This window comes from Osmerus mordax, chromosome 18, assembly GCF_038355195.1.
Source record: "Osmerus mordax isolate fOsmMor3 chromosome 18, fOsmMor3.pri, whole genome shotgun sequence".
Taxonomy (NCBI): domain Eukaryota; kingdom Metazoa; phylum Chordata; class Actinopteri; order Osmeriformes; family Osmeridae; genus Osmerus; species Osmerus mordax.
In genome coordinates, this window is record NC_090067.1 from 12,241,000 (window position 1) to 12,257,372 (window position 16,373).

The 16,373-nt window shown below is 43.4% G+C and overlaps 4 protein-coding genes across 4 annotated transcripts; 1 reads left to right on the forward strand and 3 right to left on the reverse strand.

The window, feature by feature from the left end:
- Window positions 1-1,198: 1,198 nt before the first annotated feature.
- LOC136962138 (apolipoprotein Eb-like) lies at window positions 1,199-3,179 on the reverse strand. The gene is made up of 5 exons (XM_067255801.1): window positions 3,140-3,179; window positions 2,916-2,978; window positions 2,544-2,694; window positions 1,983-2,270; window positions 1,199-1,661 (listed from the first exon to the last, which is right to left on the reverse strand). The coding sequence occupies exons 2-5, from the start codon at window positions 2,956-2,958 to the stop codon at window positions 1,334-1,336; spliced, it is 810 nt and encodes a 269-aa protein (XP_067111902.1). The 5' UTR covers window positions 2,959-2,978; window positions 3,140-3,179; the 3' UTR covers window positions 1,199-1,333.
- Window positions 3,180-5,405: 2,226 nt separating this feature from the next.
- On the reverse strand, window positions 5,406-6,847 carry LOC136962272 (apolipoprotein A-IV-like). The gene is made up of 4 exons (XM_067255988.1): window positions 6,818-6,847; window positions 6,663-6,714; window positions 6,413-6,557; window positions 5,406-6,252 (listed from the first exon to the last, which is right to left on the reverse strand). The coding sequence occupies exons 2-4, from the start codon at window positions 6,700-6,702 to the stop codon at window positions 5,676-5,678; spliced, it is 762 nt and encodes a 253-aa protein (XP_067112089.1). The 5' UTR covers window positions 6,703-6,714; window positions 6,818-6,847; the 3' UTR covers window positions 5,406-5,675.
- A 1,717-nt stretch (window positions 6,848-8,564) lies between these two features.
- On the forward strand, window positions 8,565-10,112 carry LOC136962252 (apolipoprotein A-IV-like). The gene is made up of 4 exons (XM_067255965.1): window positions 8,565-8,600; window positions 8,705-8,756; window positions 8,862-9,006; window positions 9,167-10,112. Exons 2-4 carry the CDS (start codon window positions 8,717-8,719, stop codon window positions 9,741-9,743), a joined length of 762 nt encoding a protein of 253 aa, XP_067112066.1. The 5' UTR covers window positions 8,565-8,600; window positions 8,705-8,716; the 3' UTR covers window positions 9,744-10,112.
- Window positions 10,105-13,795, reverse strand: tomm40l (translocase of outer mitochondrial membrane 40 homolog, like). Its single transcript, XM_067255964.1, has 10 exons — window positions 13,770-13,795; window positions 12,872-13,095; window positions 12,668-12,735; window positions 12,416-12,508; window positions 12,214-12,315; window positions 11,942-12,047; window positions 11,672-11,794; window positions 11,270-11,346; window positions 11,068-11,170; window positions 10,105-10,949 (listed from the first exon to the last, which is right to left on the reverse strand). The coding sequence occupies exons 2-10, from the start codon at window positions 13,092-13,094 to the stop codon at window positions 10,810-10,812; spliced, it is 1,035 nt and encodes a 344-aa protein (XP_067112065.1). The 5' UTR covers window position 13,095; window positions 13,770-13,795; the 3' UTR covers window positions 10,105-10,809.
- Window positions 13,796-16,373: the final 2,578 nt, after the last annotated feature.

Genomic DNA, 16,373 nt, shown 5'->3' on the forward strand with positions numbered 1-16,373 from the left:
GAGGAATAACCTGTTTCGGTATCCTCACCCGGACCAACTGTATGTTGTCCCTGTTCTGTCCTCAGAACCACCGGTCGTTATTTCAGACGCAGAAGATCCCCAAGTTATCGTAACTACTCCTTTAACTCCCAGCTCCCCAATCAACAATCCATCAGACATCGTGCACACACGCAACGGTCATGCAAATGGAATCACTGAAGTGACGCCCTCACAGTCGGCTCAGCCCACTACAAAATCAACAACTGTTCTCCTCAATGACGTCAACGCCAAGCTGTGTCACCAAGCAACGACACCTTTGAAACACACCTCCTGTGGTGCCCTGGGTAGAGACCTGGTGCGGAATGTCCCATCTCGTGGTCAGGCAGTCTCCAGGGATGAAGATGCGGACGATGAGTACGAGGACGATGACCTTGTCGAAGTTTCAGCTGCTGCTGCAACTTCAGGGGAGCCGGAGGGTGATGAGTTCAGCTGTGTGGTTTGCCAGGCTACTTTCACAGTCGTTTCAGACCTTCATGATCATTATGTGCACCATGCCAGAGGAGTAATATGAAAACCTTTTTATTTATTTTTATTTTATTTCATGTGAATAGGTGCCTAGGGGGTTTTCCCTTCATTTGTGTGATAGTAGCTTTTTAACATTGAGTTTTTATCTTAATCATTTGATCAATGACTGATTCTTCTTTCTTATTTAGATTCATATTCTCAGGACCAACACTGTCTCTAGAGCTTATGTAACAATGTAAATTTTAATTGTGTAAAGGATCACTTAATGACACTATTGAAAGTGTTTCTATCTTTGGACATCCTGTTTATCGTTTGAACACATGTTTAGCAATAAATGACAATGCTTGAAAAACTGAATGCCAACATTTTTAAGAATATGCTGTATTAGTTATGATAAACCATTTTTAGTTTTAAGATGCATCTTTCTTGGCCATGGAAACGATTGTATTTCCGTTTTTGTACGAGGTAATCTAGACTCTAAAAGTTTGTTGTAAATAAAAATGTACTCAGTTTCACTTGTGTTGTCTGTCCATTCATCAAGTTAACCTTATTGGAACATGACAGATTATTTTCCTGCCTCTCAAAATTACTATATTTGTAAGCAATAACAATCATAGGCAACACATCGTTGGTAAGCATATGGCCTTTAAAAGTGTCTTGTGAAGATTACATTCATAGAGAGATGCAAAATGAATAAAGGTTGATTTGTTTATTGCAGACATTTGATGTAGCCTTACAGCCACTTAAACATTACCATATTCAAGAGCGCAATTACAGCCTAAATGTCAGGTGTTGCAAGGTAAAGCGCCGATGGAATTTGTCCTTAGTTTTACAAGGCGGTGGTGGGATTCTCCAACTTCTCGCGGATCATGGTGGCGTAAGGTTGGTACCAGTTGCGGAGTTCCTCCATCTTGCCATCGAAGGTGGTGCGCAGGTTCTCAGTGGTCGTGTCGAACTTCTCGCGGATGTTGTCGGCGCGAGTCTGAAGCTTGTCCTTCACGTCGTCGACGTGGGTTTTCAGCCTCTGGTTGAGAGCGGCAAACTTCTCCTCTGTACGCTCCCGTGCCTGGTTCAGGTAAGGCTCCAAGCGGTCCTGCACTGACTCCATTCTGTGGGCCGCTCGAGAATATACCTCCTCCAAGTAGGTGTTCACTTTCCTGAAGACAAAAATCGGTTGGAGGATTTTGTAGTTTTTTTTTCTAAACTATGCATTTGAAATCTAATAATGAACACAATACCTACTTTTTGATATAGTTGTCAAGCTATATATAGTTGTCAAGCTAATATATATAGCTATATATATTATTATAGCTACATACTGAGCGAAAGTAAGACATAAGCTTTGGCACATTTACACAAACCTTGCAATAAGTGCATTCCACGAAGTCCAAGAAACCATAATACATTTGAAATAGGAACCTTACTGTAAAATCCTCCCTAAATGAAGTCCAGTGCTCTCGCAACTATCGGAACCTTACTTTTTCATCTCCTCCGTGTCCTTGGACAGGCGTTTGTTCAGCTTGTGGGTGTAGGCATTGACCCTGGTCATGACATCATTGGCGTTGTGTTCCACTATGGTCTGAAATTCCTGAGTGTACTGGACTGACTTGTCCCTGACTTCGATCATGTGAGCGTTCAGCTTGTCTCCCAGCAGCTGCAGGTCCCTACCCACACGCTCAGCGGTGTCCTCGGCAAAGGGCCTCAGTTTGGTTTCCATGTCAGTCTTGTAGATGTTTAGCTCTGCCACAATGTCTGTGAGAAGGGTACTGGAGAAAGAAATATATGTAGTTGCTTTTTATTATACTTATGTATAATGTGGAACTACATTTATTTACACTTTCGGAAAATTGGCATCAGTCATGTGTGTCTGCATAAGAATGGCCCACACAGGCATGTTGCATCAAAGTGTAGAATGTGGATCGCATAGCTTCCTACATCTCTGCCCCCTTGTGTAGTCTATGTTTTTAAGTACTGGTTTTCCCCCCCTATTATGTGTGAATTCAGACTGCTGAACTTTCTGTCTCCTATTAAATACTCACTCCAGTTCCCTGTTCAGCCTAGAGCTTCTGATGCTCTTGACTGTGTCATCAACCTTGGAGTTCAGGTTGATGATGTAATCCTTGACCTGGTCCACGGATGTTTCCCAGGAAGTTTTACCCTCATCTTGAGGCAGCACGTGTCCGTGGCAACCTGCAGGGAGCACATGGGAACAAACCAAAAAACAGTCCAAATGTCAGTCAAAGCTGGTATTTGTATTTTTTAAATACAATTCAATTAATTTAAATGCATGGTATTTCTGTTGTATCTTAAAATAAATACTAAAGGCTTTTAATACTTGTAAGCAATGGAGAAAAAAAAGTTTATTTAATTAGTCAACCTTTGGGGGGTAAAATTCTCATGAACCAAGTCACCTGAGAGGACAGCCAAGGCAAAGATGATGGCCACAACCTTCATGGTGAGTTTGGTAAAGGCAGCTGTCGCCACACAAAGAGAAGTTTGAATTAAACAAGTACACTTGTCTCACATAATATCTAACATGTCATCCAGTATCCACCATCCAAAATGTGTGAATCCAATACTCACAACTTGTGTTTAATAAAGATTAAATGTACTTAAAAGTGAGGCGTTTACTTACCAGAGATCTTCCTCAGGGGTGTTGAGTAGACAAGGTAAGAGCGATTGACCAGAGTTTTTATATAGCTGTGGTTGTATCAATATTAAGGTGACTAGCTGATCCAAGTCCAAAGGTGCTTAATTAGTGGCATTTTATTGCTGTATCGACATTTATTCCTCACTGCACTATAAATGTATCAAAGGACACAAAACAACATGTGACTTAATGTGATCAAGTTTATTTTAAATTATTGGATTTATTAATAATGTGTACATCATCTTTACTGAGTATCAAACAACATGTAAACCATGTTCACTCATGCAGAGAAACAAGTTTTACATGTAGCTACCAGTCTAACAGCTTACAACTATCTTACATGATTCATCAGATATCATCATACTGAAGGTATGTTCACTGCCTCAAATCACATGTAGAACACATGAGGAATAGACCAGTGTTTATAGATTATTATTTTAGATTTGTTTTAAATCTTAAAGACCAAAAGGCCAACGGTCGGAATGTTGTCATATCAGTGTCATCTGCATGGGCTTGTAGCTGACATGCCCTATAATCACCACCCATAAACGTAGATACGTAGACACTAGACAGGACACAGTCCATCTGACCTTCTGCATTTATGGTGTTAATTATTGTGGCCCATTTCTGGTCAAAGTGTGCTGTGGAATAATGGAATTGTTTCTGCTTACTGAGACTAAAAGTGTGTTACAGTATATAACAGTATACGTATAGGATTTATGGGTATTTCCAAATCATCCTGTCATGGCTGTTTAAATAATGCATCCATTCAGCTAATGCTTTCATCCAAAGCGACATACAGCACCGGGGGATTTGAACCTGCCACCATTGAATCAAATGCTCTAACCACTCAGTCATACAGAATCCTCCTCAGTCATGTAGAATAGAAAGTCAAATAGAACCCAAAGATAAACATAGAAATCATCGACACAATTAGCTGAATGAAAACACCTGGCCCCTCCTTGTCTGAATGAGATAAAGAATAATTTGAAAAGGTGGGCGTCTCTCAACAGTATTTCCTGTATGCTATCTGGAGGAAAGATGGCGTCCGTGGGGCCAGAGTCCAAACAGTGAAGAAACGTAGCATTATGCAAGATACCACTGTGGCGTGATGGCCATCTCGACTGTTGTGTTGCAGTCAATCATCATTGGAACAAAGGGCATGTTACTTAAAATAGTCAGCACCAGAGATGGGAAGTCATGGGAACTTATTACACTATTATGGAAGCATATCAGTGACATAATGTTTTGAATTTTAAATGGCATTGAATACTTAATATTGAAATTTAAACACCACTGAATTTTTTGGTTTTGCATTAAACTCTTAAAAATTGTCAAAAAACTAGCCAAAATATTTTGAGCCCAAAACAATTAGAGGCAACAAAATTCTATGCCAAAAAATTTGACCCTTAATAATATGCCCATACTTCTTTACATCTTAAGTGAAAAAGTGTACTCAGTACTTCAACCTTTACCAGAGTCTTTTTCTTCTACTTCTAGTAGTATCTGTATTTCTACTTGAGTGAAGGATGTGTGTACTTTTGCCATCTCTGGTCAGCACTGGCTGGATGCAATGCAGAGTAAATGTAACTTCAGGTGGGAGTCAGGTGGCTGAGCTGTGAGGGAATCGGGCTAGTAATCCGAAGGTTGCCAGTTCGATTCCCGGTCATGCCAACTGACGTTGTGTCCTTGGGCAAGGCACTTCACCCTACTTGCCTCGGGGGGAATATCCCTGTACTTACTGTAAGTCGCTCTGGATAAGAGCGTCTGCTAAATGACTAAATATAAACTAAATGTCTAAAATGTAACTTGGTTATGAGTCATCAAGGCTGAAAATCATCTTTAGAACCACAGTCGTGGCACCGGACAGATAAAATAAACAACCCAGTGACTGATTGGGGGATGTGTTTCCATGGCAATGTGTCTCCATGGCAATGTGTCTCCATGGCAGTGTGGTTGATAGCTACTGGAGCCACTCAGAAATCTAATCAATAGTCTCCAGTGAGACTGGTTTTCATGATGACCTGTAGAAACACACTTGATGAAATCAATCACTTGAAATGTTTAAAACAAGGAAGATTAGATTAGCGTTCTATAAATCAACTGTCAGCTATGCGTGTATCAGTGTACGACATATATTAATAAGGTCTGTAAAACTTCTGTTGAAACTTCTATCTAACTTAAATTCATATTTCAATATAACTTATCTAGCTTATGATAGTTCATGAATGATGACAATTAGAAACTCCAATTTGAATTTATGTAACTTTTTATTCATGCATGAATACGTTGAGACAGGAACACAGTCTCACAAAGAAATAAATAATACTGTTCAAAACTGTTTGCATATTTTTTTTGAGATTTGTTTTTGTTCTTAACCAGGAACCTTAACAACTTGTCCAGGTACACTTTTTATGTAATTTTGCACTTTTCATCCCTACAATAACACCCTCAGTCCAACAGCAGCATTTTAGAGTATGATGGAAATCTAGTGATAACTGTCCAGTTCCAGCAACTGTGTTTACTGGCTGCCCTTGGTGAAGGACTCCCAGAGCGAGACCAGCTGGACCTTCAGGTCCTGGGCGTTGACCTCCAGCATCTTCAACTGCTCTCCGTAGGGGGCCAGACTCTGCTGGATCTCCTGGGTCTTCTGGGCCAGCTGGGTCTGGAAGCTCTGGGTCAGAGGAGCGATGCTCTGCTGGAAGGCCTCCAGGTTCTGCTCCATCTTCAGCTTCAGCTCTTCTGTCTGGGGAACCAGCAGAGACTGCAGCTCCGTCACGCTCTTCTCCAGGCTCCCCTTCAGCTCGTCGCTCTTCTGCAGCAGGCTGGCCTTCAGGGTCTCAGAGTCCACTCCCTCTGCGTAGGCTGCCACCTCCTTCCTCAGCTCCTCCACCTGCCTCTGGATGTCTGTGCTCAGCTCCATGGCGTAGGGCTGCAGCTGGCCCCTCATGGTGGTCATGTCCTGCTCCAGGCGGCCCTTCAGCAGCTCAGCCTCCTGGGTGAGCTTAGCCAGCAGGTCCTGAGCCAGGGGGGTCATCTGACCCTGCAGGGCCACACTGTACTGGTTGACAGCAGCAGCACTCTCAGCGATCCTGGCACTGTGGAGAGAGATAGAGAGAGAGACAGAGAGGGAGATACAGAGGGAGAGAGATACAGAGAGTAGGAAAGAGACAGAGAGAGCGTTCAATCCCGTGTTGAAGACATGCCTCTGTAGCTGTGGTTATGATGCTGTGGAGGTTGTTCTACAGTGACACTCACTTGAACTCCTGGCCCAGCTCAGACTGCTTGATCTTCTGCAAGGTGTCTTCAGCAGTGAGGGTCGCCTTGGCAACATAGTCCCAGAATGCATCTTTCACCAAGTCCAACTTGGCTGGGTCCTGCCACAGAACATTGGCATTGCAGCCTGGAGGAAAGACAGGTAGAGACAGTTAGTGCAAAGTGTAAAGTGTGGTCAACTTAACATTAAAATCATGTCAGGAATACATTTCTAAATGATTGAGGAACTCACCAGTGAAAACAGCCAGGGCTAAAACCACGAGAACCTTCATGATGGCAGTTGACTGTTGGGGCAAAATAAATCCACTCAATTCACAACCACTCATCTCTCTTAATATTGAAATATAAACAGTCCATACTTGTTCTGTAGAATGTAACACCTCTTACCTTGTTGAGTGAGCCTGTGTCTTGTCTACGCCAGGTGCTGAGTGTGTGTGGTGTGTAAAGGTTGTTGCTGGATATTTATAGGAAGCTGGGAGAAGCAGATGGGTACAAAGTCCAGGAGTGAGTGCCCTGCTGTATGTCCCCCTGTCACCCCTGTCCCCCCTGCCTCCACATCACATCCTATTAGTCCAAGCACCAGGACTCTGTGACACAAACAATTTCAGTCATTGTCAAAGATCAGGAGGTCTCCGAATAATGCTCAGATCGCATTGCCTGCAGTTGTGCAGATGTGTTTTACCTTGAATAGACAAATAGTTTTTGTGTCTCCTAGTCAAATCGTGTGCATGTCATTCCATTATATCTCAGATCAACAAATCGCAGCAAAGACAAAGGTAAAAGGGACAAGTATTGTAGGAACTGCCACAGGAGGTCAAAGGTCACAGACCAAAGCCCTGAAGAGTGATTGCATCACCTCTGACGTGATTGGTTGTGGAATGTATCATCTCAAGTATTTTATCTTGTTCAAATGTCCCTCCCCGTCACTACCAGCTTGTCTATACTGTCATGTTTTGTTTTTCTTTAAAGTTACTTTTGGGGCATTGTCTGCTTTATTTATGTGGATAGTGACAGTGAGAGAGAAAGGAAAGGTTGTTAGAAATGAGAGGGGCTGACGTGCTGGAAACGACCCGGGCTGAAATTGAACCCGGGTTCCGTTCGGCATTGCCTTAGCCTATATGGTACGCGCTCTACCCTGTGAGCCACAAGGACTCACCCACGATACTGTGAATTTTGAATAGCCAAGATGCCGGCTTAATACAATTGATTTATTTTGTACGGTATATTAGCAAACAGAGCGCTCTGTGACCAGTCATGACGGAGGACGTATTGCTAAAATCCTTCAGAAGGGAAGTCCCGTTCACCCCTCACACAGTCTTTTATAAACTTATAACATATGGTAATTCTATACACCAATCAATCAATGTAGCTATCTCTGTGACAGCTAAAAAAATTAGGCTTGAATGAATATGGATCTATGAGGTGATCGATGACTTCTCAAGACAGCTGGAGGTCCTATCTGGTCACTTGTGTAACTATAACTGTGAAAAAACAACTACTCTCCAAGATTCTCTACACTGGGTTGGGTTGAACTGTAGAGCCAAAGTTCAACACATTCAGTACAGTGCTTTACTCCAGTGACTTAAAGCAGATGTTACCTTAACTGACTGATACAGCTTGAGTGGTGGATAGCGTTATCGTATCAGTATGCATGTGTGTGGGGTGGAAAAGTACCATCTGTGTGTAACAGATGGTACCATTTGTCTGTGTACAGTTAAAGGAAAATAATTAAGTTTCTACGTCTCAAACTCTTGACAGCAAGTGAGCTGTAAAGTCACCGAAAGGGAACTTTGTCTTGTCAAGTGCCATTTAATCAACCAGGAATGTGTCATTTCTGACATGATTGTTTGCTCACCCTCACATACCCAAAGCTGGATCACTTGCACAGATAAACAACTTTCAACTACTTCAAGTGTCGCACTGAAGTTGTATTTATTGGATGAATGTTGAAAATCTGATTCTGTATTTCTGTCCCCTAAAGGTTCATGTCAGGGGAAGGTGTAAGTGTGATGTCAAGGTGGGAGTGACAGCAACATAAACCAGCATGGCACTGGAAGCTAGACTTTGTCCTTCACGGTGGCACTACAGCGCTCATAAAAAGCCAGGTTTTACACCTGGACAGCACACACTCACTGACAGACCAAGAGACAAGGCATAATATCTCTCAGAGGTAAGACACAAGCTTACATTTTATAGAATTAGTCCAGAACTCTGTGTCATTGAAATCATATAATAAATCGTAAATTGATCAAATATGTTTTTTTTTCTCACCAGTTAAGATCAATCATGAAGGTTCTCGTGGTTTTAGCCCTGGCTGTTTTTACTGGTGAGTTCCTCAATCGTTTAGAAATGTATTCCTGACATGATGTTAATGTTAAGTTGAGCACACTTTACACTTTGCACTAACTGTCTCTACCTGTCTCTCCTCCAGGCTGCAATGCCAATGTTCTGTGGCAGGACCCAGCCAGGCTGGACTTGGTGAAAGATGCATTCTGGGACTATGTTGCCAAGGCGACCCTCACTGCTGAAGACACCTTGCAGAAGATCAAGCAGTCTGAGCTGGGCCAGGAGTTCAAGTGAGTGTCACTGTAGAACAACCTCCACAGCATCATAACCACAGCTACAGAGGCATGTCTTCAACACGGGATTGAACGCTCTCTCTGTCTCTTTCCTACTCTCTGTATCTCTCTCCCTCTGTATCTCCCTCTCTGTCTCTCTCTCTATCTCTCTCCACAGTGCCAGGATCGCTGAGAGTGCTGCTGCTGTCAACCAGTACAGTGTGGCCCTGCAGGGTCAGGTGACCCCCCTGACTCAGAACCTGCTGGCTAAGCTCACCCAGGAGGCTGAGCTGCTGAAGGGCCGCCTGGAGCAGGACATGACCACCATGAGGGGCCAGCTGCAGCCCTACGCCGTGGAGCTGAGCACAGACATCCAGAGGCAGGTGGAGGAGCTGAGGAAGGAGGTGGCAGCCTACGCAGAGGGAGTGGACTCTGAGACCCTGAAGGCCAGCCTGCTGCAGAAGAGCGACGAGCTGAAGGGGAGCCTGGAGAAGAGCGTGACAGAGCTGCAGTCTCTGCTGGTTCCCCAGACAGACGAGCTGAAGATGAAGATGGAGCAGAACCTGGAGGCCTTCCAGCAGAGCATCGCTCCTCTGACCCAGAGCTTCCAGACCCAGCTGGCCCAGAAGACCCAGGAGGTCCAGCAGAGTCTGGCCCCCTACGGAGAGCAGTTGGAGAAGCTGGAGGTCAACGCCCAGGACCTGAAGGTCCAGCTGGTCTCGCTCTGGGAGTCCTTCACCAAGGGCAGCCAGTAAACACAGTTGCTGGAACTGGACACTTGAGTTATCATTTCAAGTTTTTCATCATACTCTAAAATGCTGCTGTTGGACTGACGATGCCATTGTAGTTAAAAAGTGCAATATTACACATTTAATGTATGCATTACATTATCTAGTGTACCTGGACAAGTGGTTAAGAACCATAACTTCTTATCCACATCCTCCCATACAAGATAGATCAAATGAAACTGCTGTCCTTTACCCACACCTCAACTCTTTTGATAAACTCATCTGAACCTATCCAGTATTTATGTGCATAAATATACATATTTCAACGCTAATGTCAAGTGTTTGTCAATGTCATTTCTTCAACCCTGAGTATTAAAGATGACAATGATTTTTATAAGAAATGGCATTTATTATTTTTCCAATAGATATATACAGGTAATATATATTGTTTAATATATATTGACCATTATAAGATGACAAATAAAAGACAAACAGCTTGAAAACCACGACATTCTCCCTGGCTCTCATCACATAACTGAACCAACCGAAGAAACTGCACAAACTTTGTCATTCACTTCATGCCAAAACAAACCGTACAGTACAAAACAGTGTGGAATAAAACATAGGCAAAACAAAGACAGATTAAACTGGACAGGCACTGACCAAATTAAACACCCAATTACTGTAATTTGACTTTCCAGAAACCATTTGTTTTTACGTCCTCCTGTTCAGCTGTCCGCCAAGTTGGCCGCTGATGTTCGTGGTCACAGTCTCGTCACCTCGTTGTCCTATAACTGGCAGACGGATGAATGCGCCCTCAATTTTATTTTAGATTGTTCCATTGATTACTATGTAACTCCAGGCATACCATTTCAATTACACATTTAGTCTTGACACATTATTGCAATGTGACCCCCCAAAAAAACAACAAAGAAAACAATTAGCTTGCAAAGTCAGATTTGGGAGACAAGTCGAGGAAACACGAGACTGAGGAGCGAGTCCTGGCCTTCAACATGCCTGCCGTTGGTACGTTTGTCTGTCTTTTCTGTGAAGTCCATCAGGGGGGCGTGACCCCCCCCCTGTCGCAGAGCGCCTAGCCAATGGTAACACCGAAACCGCACTGGAACTTGTTCTTGCGATGGTTGAGGAAGGCTCCCAGGACTAAGGAGAGGGGCAGTGGGATCAGCTTCTTCTCTAGCGTCGCCCCAACCACCCAGTTACTATCTACAGAACCTGGAGGGAGAGACCAATCAGACGCCGTTAACCACAGATCTGATTATATGACAGGAAGTGACAGGGAAGCTACTAATGAGGGGAAAGAGTGTTATGAGAACTGTTCATCCAGCCTTACCTTTGAAGAGTAGATTAGCTTTAGGCACGTCGAGCTGGTAACCGAATGAAACGCTGGTTTCCTGCATACGAGTGCTAGCCTCGAACTCCACGCCTACCTGCAACTGTGGGACACACAAGCATGAATAGTTACACATTTGCCAAACTAAGACAAAAGCAGTTGCTTCCAGGGCAAACAAGAAGAAGAGAATCTCGGGTGATACCTGGTCATTGGCTTTGTGGTAATAAGAGGCATGTGCCCCAGCTCCTCCTAATGTCAGCGTAGCAATGAAGTTACTGCCTAGAGGAAGAAATACAGAATTGACACCATAGACCAGGATCTCAACTCCAGCTTTTGGAGGAGAGGGGGAAAAAAGAGAACTAATTGTGTTCATGTGATATTTAGTCATTTAGCAGACGCTCTTATCCAGAGCGACTTACAGTAAGTACAGGGACATTCCCTCGAGGCAAGTAGGGTGAAGTGCCTTGCCCAAGGACACAACGTCATTTGGCACGGCCGGGAATCGAACTGGCAACCTTCTGATTACTAGCCCGACTCCCTCACCGCTCAGCCACCTGACTCCCTGATATGAATCATTCCCGGTACTGTCAGAGGACAGAGCTACCTGTGTATCTGCCAGCCAGAGACATGACGGCACCCTCCTCTCCCGGTCTTCTGTGGTAAACTAGCTCTCCTCCCAGGGCCAGGGACGGGGTTATGGACTGGAGGTAGTGTGATACTATAATACCTATTCAGAGAAAGTGGGAGACACAATATTCAATATTGCTTTGAATTGAAGTAAGATTGCTTTTAATTGAGGTGAAACAACCAAGTTACTCGATGGATATAAAAACCAGACAGCCTTGAATAGAGTTATGGGATAGAGATGACCAACCAGAGCCTACAAGGACATCTGGGTTGCCCATGGTAACGGCAGCAGTGAAGTCCTCTCCTCGGAACTCGAAATCCCCCTGCCAGTTCATAAACTTCTGCTGCTGAGTCTGGGAGCAAACACAAAGAGGACCAATGTTCAAGGCGACAGCTAAACAAAATGACTTCACGCAGTACCAACTTTGAGGATTTTTGTTTAGTTTGGTTGTTTTAACCACGGAAAGCCTTGGTGTGGTGGCAGACTGAACGAAAATAACAAAAGATAATCAGCGTTACCTGAAAGGCGAGTTTGGAGCGGAGTTTCTCGGAGACCTGATGAATGACCTGGGCGTTGAGGCTCCCGCTGTTGTCCATGTCTCCTACCATGACTGGGAAAGACTGCACACAAAATCTGACTTTTAGACGACAACAATTCCTGACCAAATGTGTAAAATATATATACATGTATAAAATGTGAGGTCAGAGGTTACCAGAATACCTCAGCCGGGCCCATCTGTTTAGAGCCCACGTAGGTGGCCCCGAAGCGATAGCTGGACTCTCCCAGGGTGCTGAGCATTAATGTGTGATTCACCTAATTTTCGAGGAAGACAGCACACACACACACACACACACACACACACACGCATCAGTCAATCATCTCATTCATTACAGCATTGGTTCAATCCATAGCATGAAAACAAGAAAAGATTAAATGGATGCTGTTGACAGTGAAGTGTTGACCCTTACTGACCTGGAAGTGATTGCTAAGGCCCTTGTTAACAATGAGCCGTACCCCCTCCATCTGCATGGGAAAAACCTCTGAAAACGAAAATGGCAGACAACTGAGACACAGTCCAAAATGTTCCCCCCACATACACACAGCCAGTAACCCTCCCACACACAGCAATACCATCCAATATTCCCCCAGTGCCATGGCAGAAACATCTTTGGTTACCTTTGCACTTGCGGTGACACTCCTCAAACGCCCCAGGGTTGGGAAGGGGAGGCTCTGACTCCCCCTGCTGCCCGGAGGCTGAGCCGCCAGCAGGCAGGACAGGTGACACTGGGGGCATAGTGAACCCAGGAGGCATCGTCAGCCCAGGGCCACCTGGGACCGCCCCAGCCGAAGCTGGCGGTGGCGGCGGGTTAGGGGAGCTGGCAGCCAAAACACTGCCCATTCTGAAGAGAGGGATCGAGGGGGAGGAGGTGTGGTGAGGATAAGAGTCTGTTAGGGACTCAATGTAACACAGGACAGACCAACAAGAGGGATGTTGTTGAAGATGCTGGGAGACGGGTTTGGAGAAGTGAAGCGGTGCCGCTTTAAAACAGTATGTTAAAGCCAATGCATGTGACTAGAAAGGCATTTCCAGACGTCATCGTGGATAATTCGGCAAACGATGTCATTTTCAAATGTTTCTTCTTTACACACAAGTGAATTAACATTGGCATTGATCCTGAACTGCTCTTTGCGAAATCGGACAGCCATCAACTTCCCATCAGTGTTAGGAATCTAGATGTTCGATGGTCGTTATAATGTCCCTAGGTTGAGTACTAGCCAGTTGGCTAGTAAGTAGATTAAGCTATTGCATGGCTAAACTGTCTTCGCTGCTCTGCTAACTGTGCAGCAAATAAGATGGCTAGCTAACAAACTAGCTAACTCAGCTAGCTCGCTAGCATGCTAGCTGACATCTTCCAGTGGTCTAATACCCTAACAAGACAATGAGAATGTTTGTGTTGCAGACTGTGTAAATACAGACCTAAAAGCAAACCAACAAGTACAGTAACAATTCTATATATAAGCGGCATGTTTTCTATTAAATCTCGTGTTATAAAATTGTAGACAGGCTACTCACGTTGTGATTTCCAGAGGACGATTCAACACCCGGCAGTACCAACGAAGAAGAAACTGTCATGAGTCATCAGCAAGTCCTGCCTACTTGTAGAAAATACAGTTTTGGATTGGACAAATTATAACTTGCCTCAAGAGGGCTGGCAGACTCATCTGTCAATCTTGGACTTCGCAACCAGCACGTATTCACTCTATGAAAGGACTTGATTTCCCCGTTTTGACCCCTCCTTTACTTTCAGCATATTGGTTCAGAGAGCCGTCATTTGCAAGCGGAATTAAATAGGATTCGACAATTAGGCACTCGCCTCTAAGAACAGCTAAACGCGTATTTGCAGCATTTTCAGCAACTGGGTCTGCCTGCATTCCATTGGATAAGAAGGTTGATTTTCATGGGATGATTGGTGGGCCTTTTCAGAGGTAAAGAGTGGGGGCATCACCCATTCTAAGTTTGGTTGTAATTCATGACGGTTCCAATGCAGAAAACGTGCAGCTATGAAGGTCAGTGTAAGATAGGGGGCTGGGCAGTCAACCAGCCGTGGAACAGTTCATTTAAGCCATTTCCATTCAATAGCGCGGACCATCCTCCAATCTTTTGTCCTACCGTATTCGAAGTGAAGTCTTTCCCTAACCACAACTCACCATCAGATTCCCAGTTGTGTGTTTATTTTCAGTTGATAGAGGTAGTATTGCCCTTTCTGGACCACTCAAATAAAAAACGAAGACACCAAACATTTAATTTCAATTCAATTTATTAAGTCCAATGATCGCCTGCATTTACTTACAGTGTAATCTTCTGTATTGCTTCAGTTTTTAGTAGAGGGGATACAGCCAAACAGAGAAATCACAAGGAATGCATAAAACCTGTATTGTAATAGTAGCCAATCAAAACAATACTAGAGTATATGCCAATCAAAACAGCAAATTCAATTCATATATAAACCTCCACATGATGAAAATGCTTTAATTATAGCTTTATTATACTTATTGACTATTGAACATGGCGCTCACGTCAGTTTAAGGAAAAACTCAGGGCTTTCTGGTTACGTTTTTTCATAAGTAAACGCAAGTTCTTTGTTTCTCAACTGTTGTTGGGGTGCGTAACAGGTTAGAAAACAACAAATAAGATAAATTGCCACCAAAGGTGTGTACATGACACCCCTGACCAAACCCCCACCCCCCAAAAAATCAAAAACAGGACTGAGCTGAAGTCTAGATAATATACTCAACCGGCCTTTTGTGACAACAGAAATGTATGTCAACTGTTACATACAGGGTGCGTATCCCGGGCGAACAGGACTTCAGATTACTTACACATATTTTAAAAAAGAAATTTGAATTGAGAAAAGACTGCTTCTATCGTCTCAGTGTTACCTCTTAGGACTGTCTTCGGTCCATTATGATAAATGAGATCTCATAACGTCCCGAATGTCTGCATAATCCAATTTAATGTCCTGGAAATATTTGGAGATGTTGTTTGTCAATTAATACTTCTCCAATATGAGAATAATAGACCCCTCTGGTTTCAGATTTTCTTGGGAGTCGTCATTTTATTCTGTTCAAACCTTATGGAGCAATACTATGATTGCTTACATTAAACCCAAACCCAGCCCCAATCCCCGCTGTTGAAAGCTTTTCTTACTCATGTTCTAAACAGGTTGTTGTGAACATGGTTACTCTACATACCTGAAGGTTACCAGGAAAGTTACACCCCCCCCCCCCATTCACACATTCATAATCATTCACACAGGTATACCCGACTCAACAGCCAAACGTATGCAGTTAGACATGATTTTCGATTGTGACACGCATCCAGACTTTACCAACTGACAAAAGCTCCATCAACACTAAACGCTCCACTTTTACTGGTCTCCTTGGTAAGCATTGACATAGGAGCCGAGATGGGAATATGCAGCAACCTGCCCTTAACTATTTATGTATTCTGTACTCCACAGTGCTTTGACCTGTTCTGTGCTAGCAGGGTACGGGTTACAAGAGGAGACTAGTAAATTGGAAGTCATTTGCCAACACCCAAAAAAAGTATTAAGACATTATATGTCACTCTTACAATCGCAGACACAAAACATTGATGAAACATACAGCATTCTAACTGATTCACAACACACTCATTCTCGTTGTCTTTCATTCACACACTCATTCTCGTTGTCTTTCATTCACACACTCATTCTCGTTGTTTTTCATTCACACACACACACTACACTTTTTTGGTTTTGCTTCAATGTAAATCCTGAAAGTCAGTTACCAAAAGGATGAAAAAAAATAAAAATAAATCTAACTCTTGACCACCATGAAGCAAATATTTTTTTTTGTACTTGTAAACGCCTTGTGTAAACTAAGAATCATTTTCACCTAATTTCCTCAAAATGATTCAGAACACCTCGTAAAAAGACTGACCAAGCTAATCTGGGGTGTGTTCCTGAATTTCTTCTATAAATGTGATAATTTTTACTCACAAAGATGGAAGATAATCTCAGGTTACAAGATCAGAAAAAGCACCCCAAAATGACTGTGCTAGGTTAGCATTCTCTCAAGCACTTAAAGCAAAACAATGGTAATGGTAATTGTCCAACCTGTACATTGGAACTAAAAG

Excerpts from the sequence above, each read along its gene's own strand:
- LOC136962138 (XM_067255801.1), bottom strand. The coding sequence starts at position 2,958 with ATGAAGGTTGTGGCCATCATCTTTGCCTTGGCTGTCCTCTCAG. Across the intron at positions 2,695-2,915 it reads TGCCTTGGCTGTCCTCTCAG|GTTGCCACGGACACGTGCTG; the intron begins GTGACTTGGTTC and ends TGCTCCCTGCAG. Across the intron at positions 1,662-1,982 it reads GACACGGAGGAGATGAAAAA|GAAAGTGAACACCTACTTGG; the intron begins GTAAGGTTCCGA and ends TTTTGTCTTCAG.
- LOC136962272 (XM_067255988.1), bottom strand. The coding sequence starts at position 6,702 with ATGAAGGTTCTCGTGGTTTTAGCCCTGGCTGTTTTCACTG. Across the intron at positions 6,558-6,662 it reads AGCCCTGGCTGTTTTCACTG|GCTGCAATGCCAATGTTCTG; the intron begins GTGAGTTCCTCA and ends TCTTTCCTCCAG. Across the intron at positions 6,253-6,412 it reads GAGCTGGGCCAGGAGTTCAA|TGCCAGGATCGCTGAGAGTG; the intron begins GTGAGTGTCACT and ends CTCTCTCCACAG.
- LOC136962252 (XM_067255965.1), top strand. The coding sequence starts at position 8,717 with ATGAAGGTTCTCGTGGTTTTAGCCCTGGCTGTTTTTACTG. Across the intron at positions 8,757-8,861 it reads AGCCCTGGCTGTTTTTACTG|GCTGCAATGCCAATGTTCTG; the intron begins GTGAGTTCCTCA and ends TCTCTCCTCCAG. Across the intron at positions 9,007-9,166 it reads GAGCTGGGCCAGGAGTTCAA|TGCCAGGATCGCTGAGAGTG; the intron begins GTGAGTGTCACT and ends CTCTCTCCACAG.
- tomm40l (XM_067255964.1), bottom strand. The coding sequence starts at position 13,094 with ATGGGCAGTGTTTTGGCTGCCAGCTCCCCTAACCCGCCGCCACCGCCA. Across the intron at positions 12,736-12,871 it reads GTGTCACCGCAAGTGCAAAG|AGGTTTTTCCCATGCAGATG; the intron begins GTAACCAAAGAT and ends TTTCGTTTTCAG. Across the intron at positions 10,950-11,067 it reads AGCTAATCTACTCTTCAAAG|GTTCTGTAGATAGTAACTGG; the intron begins GTAAGGCTGGAT and ends CTCTCCCTCCAG.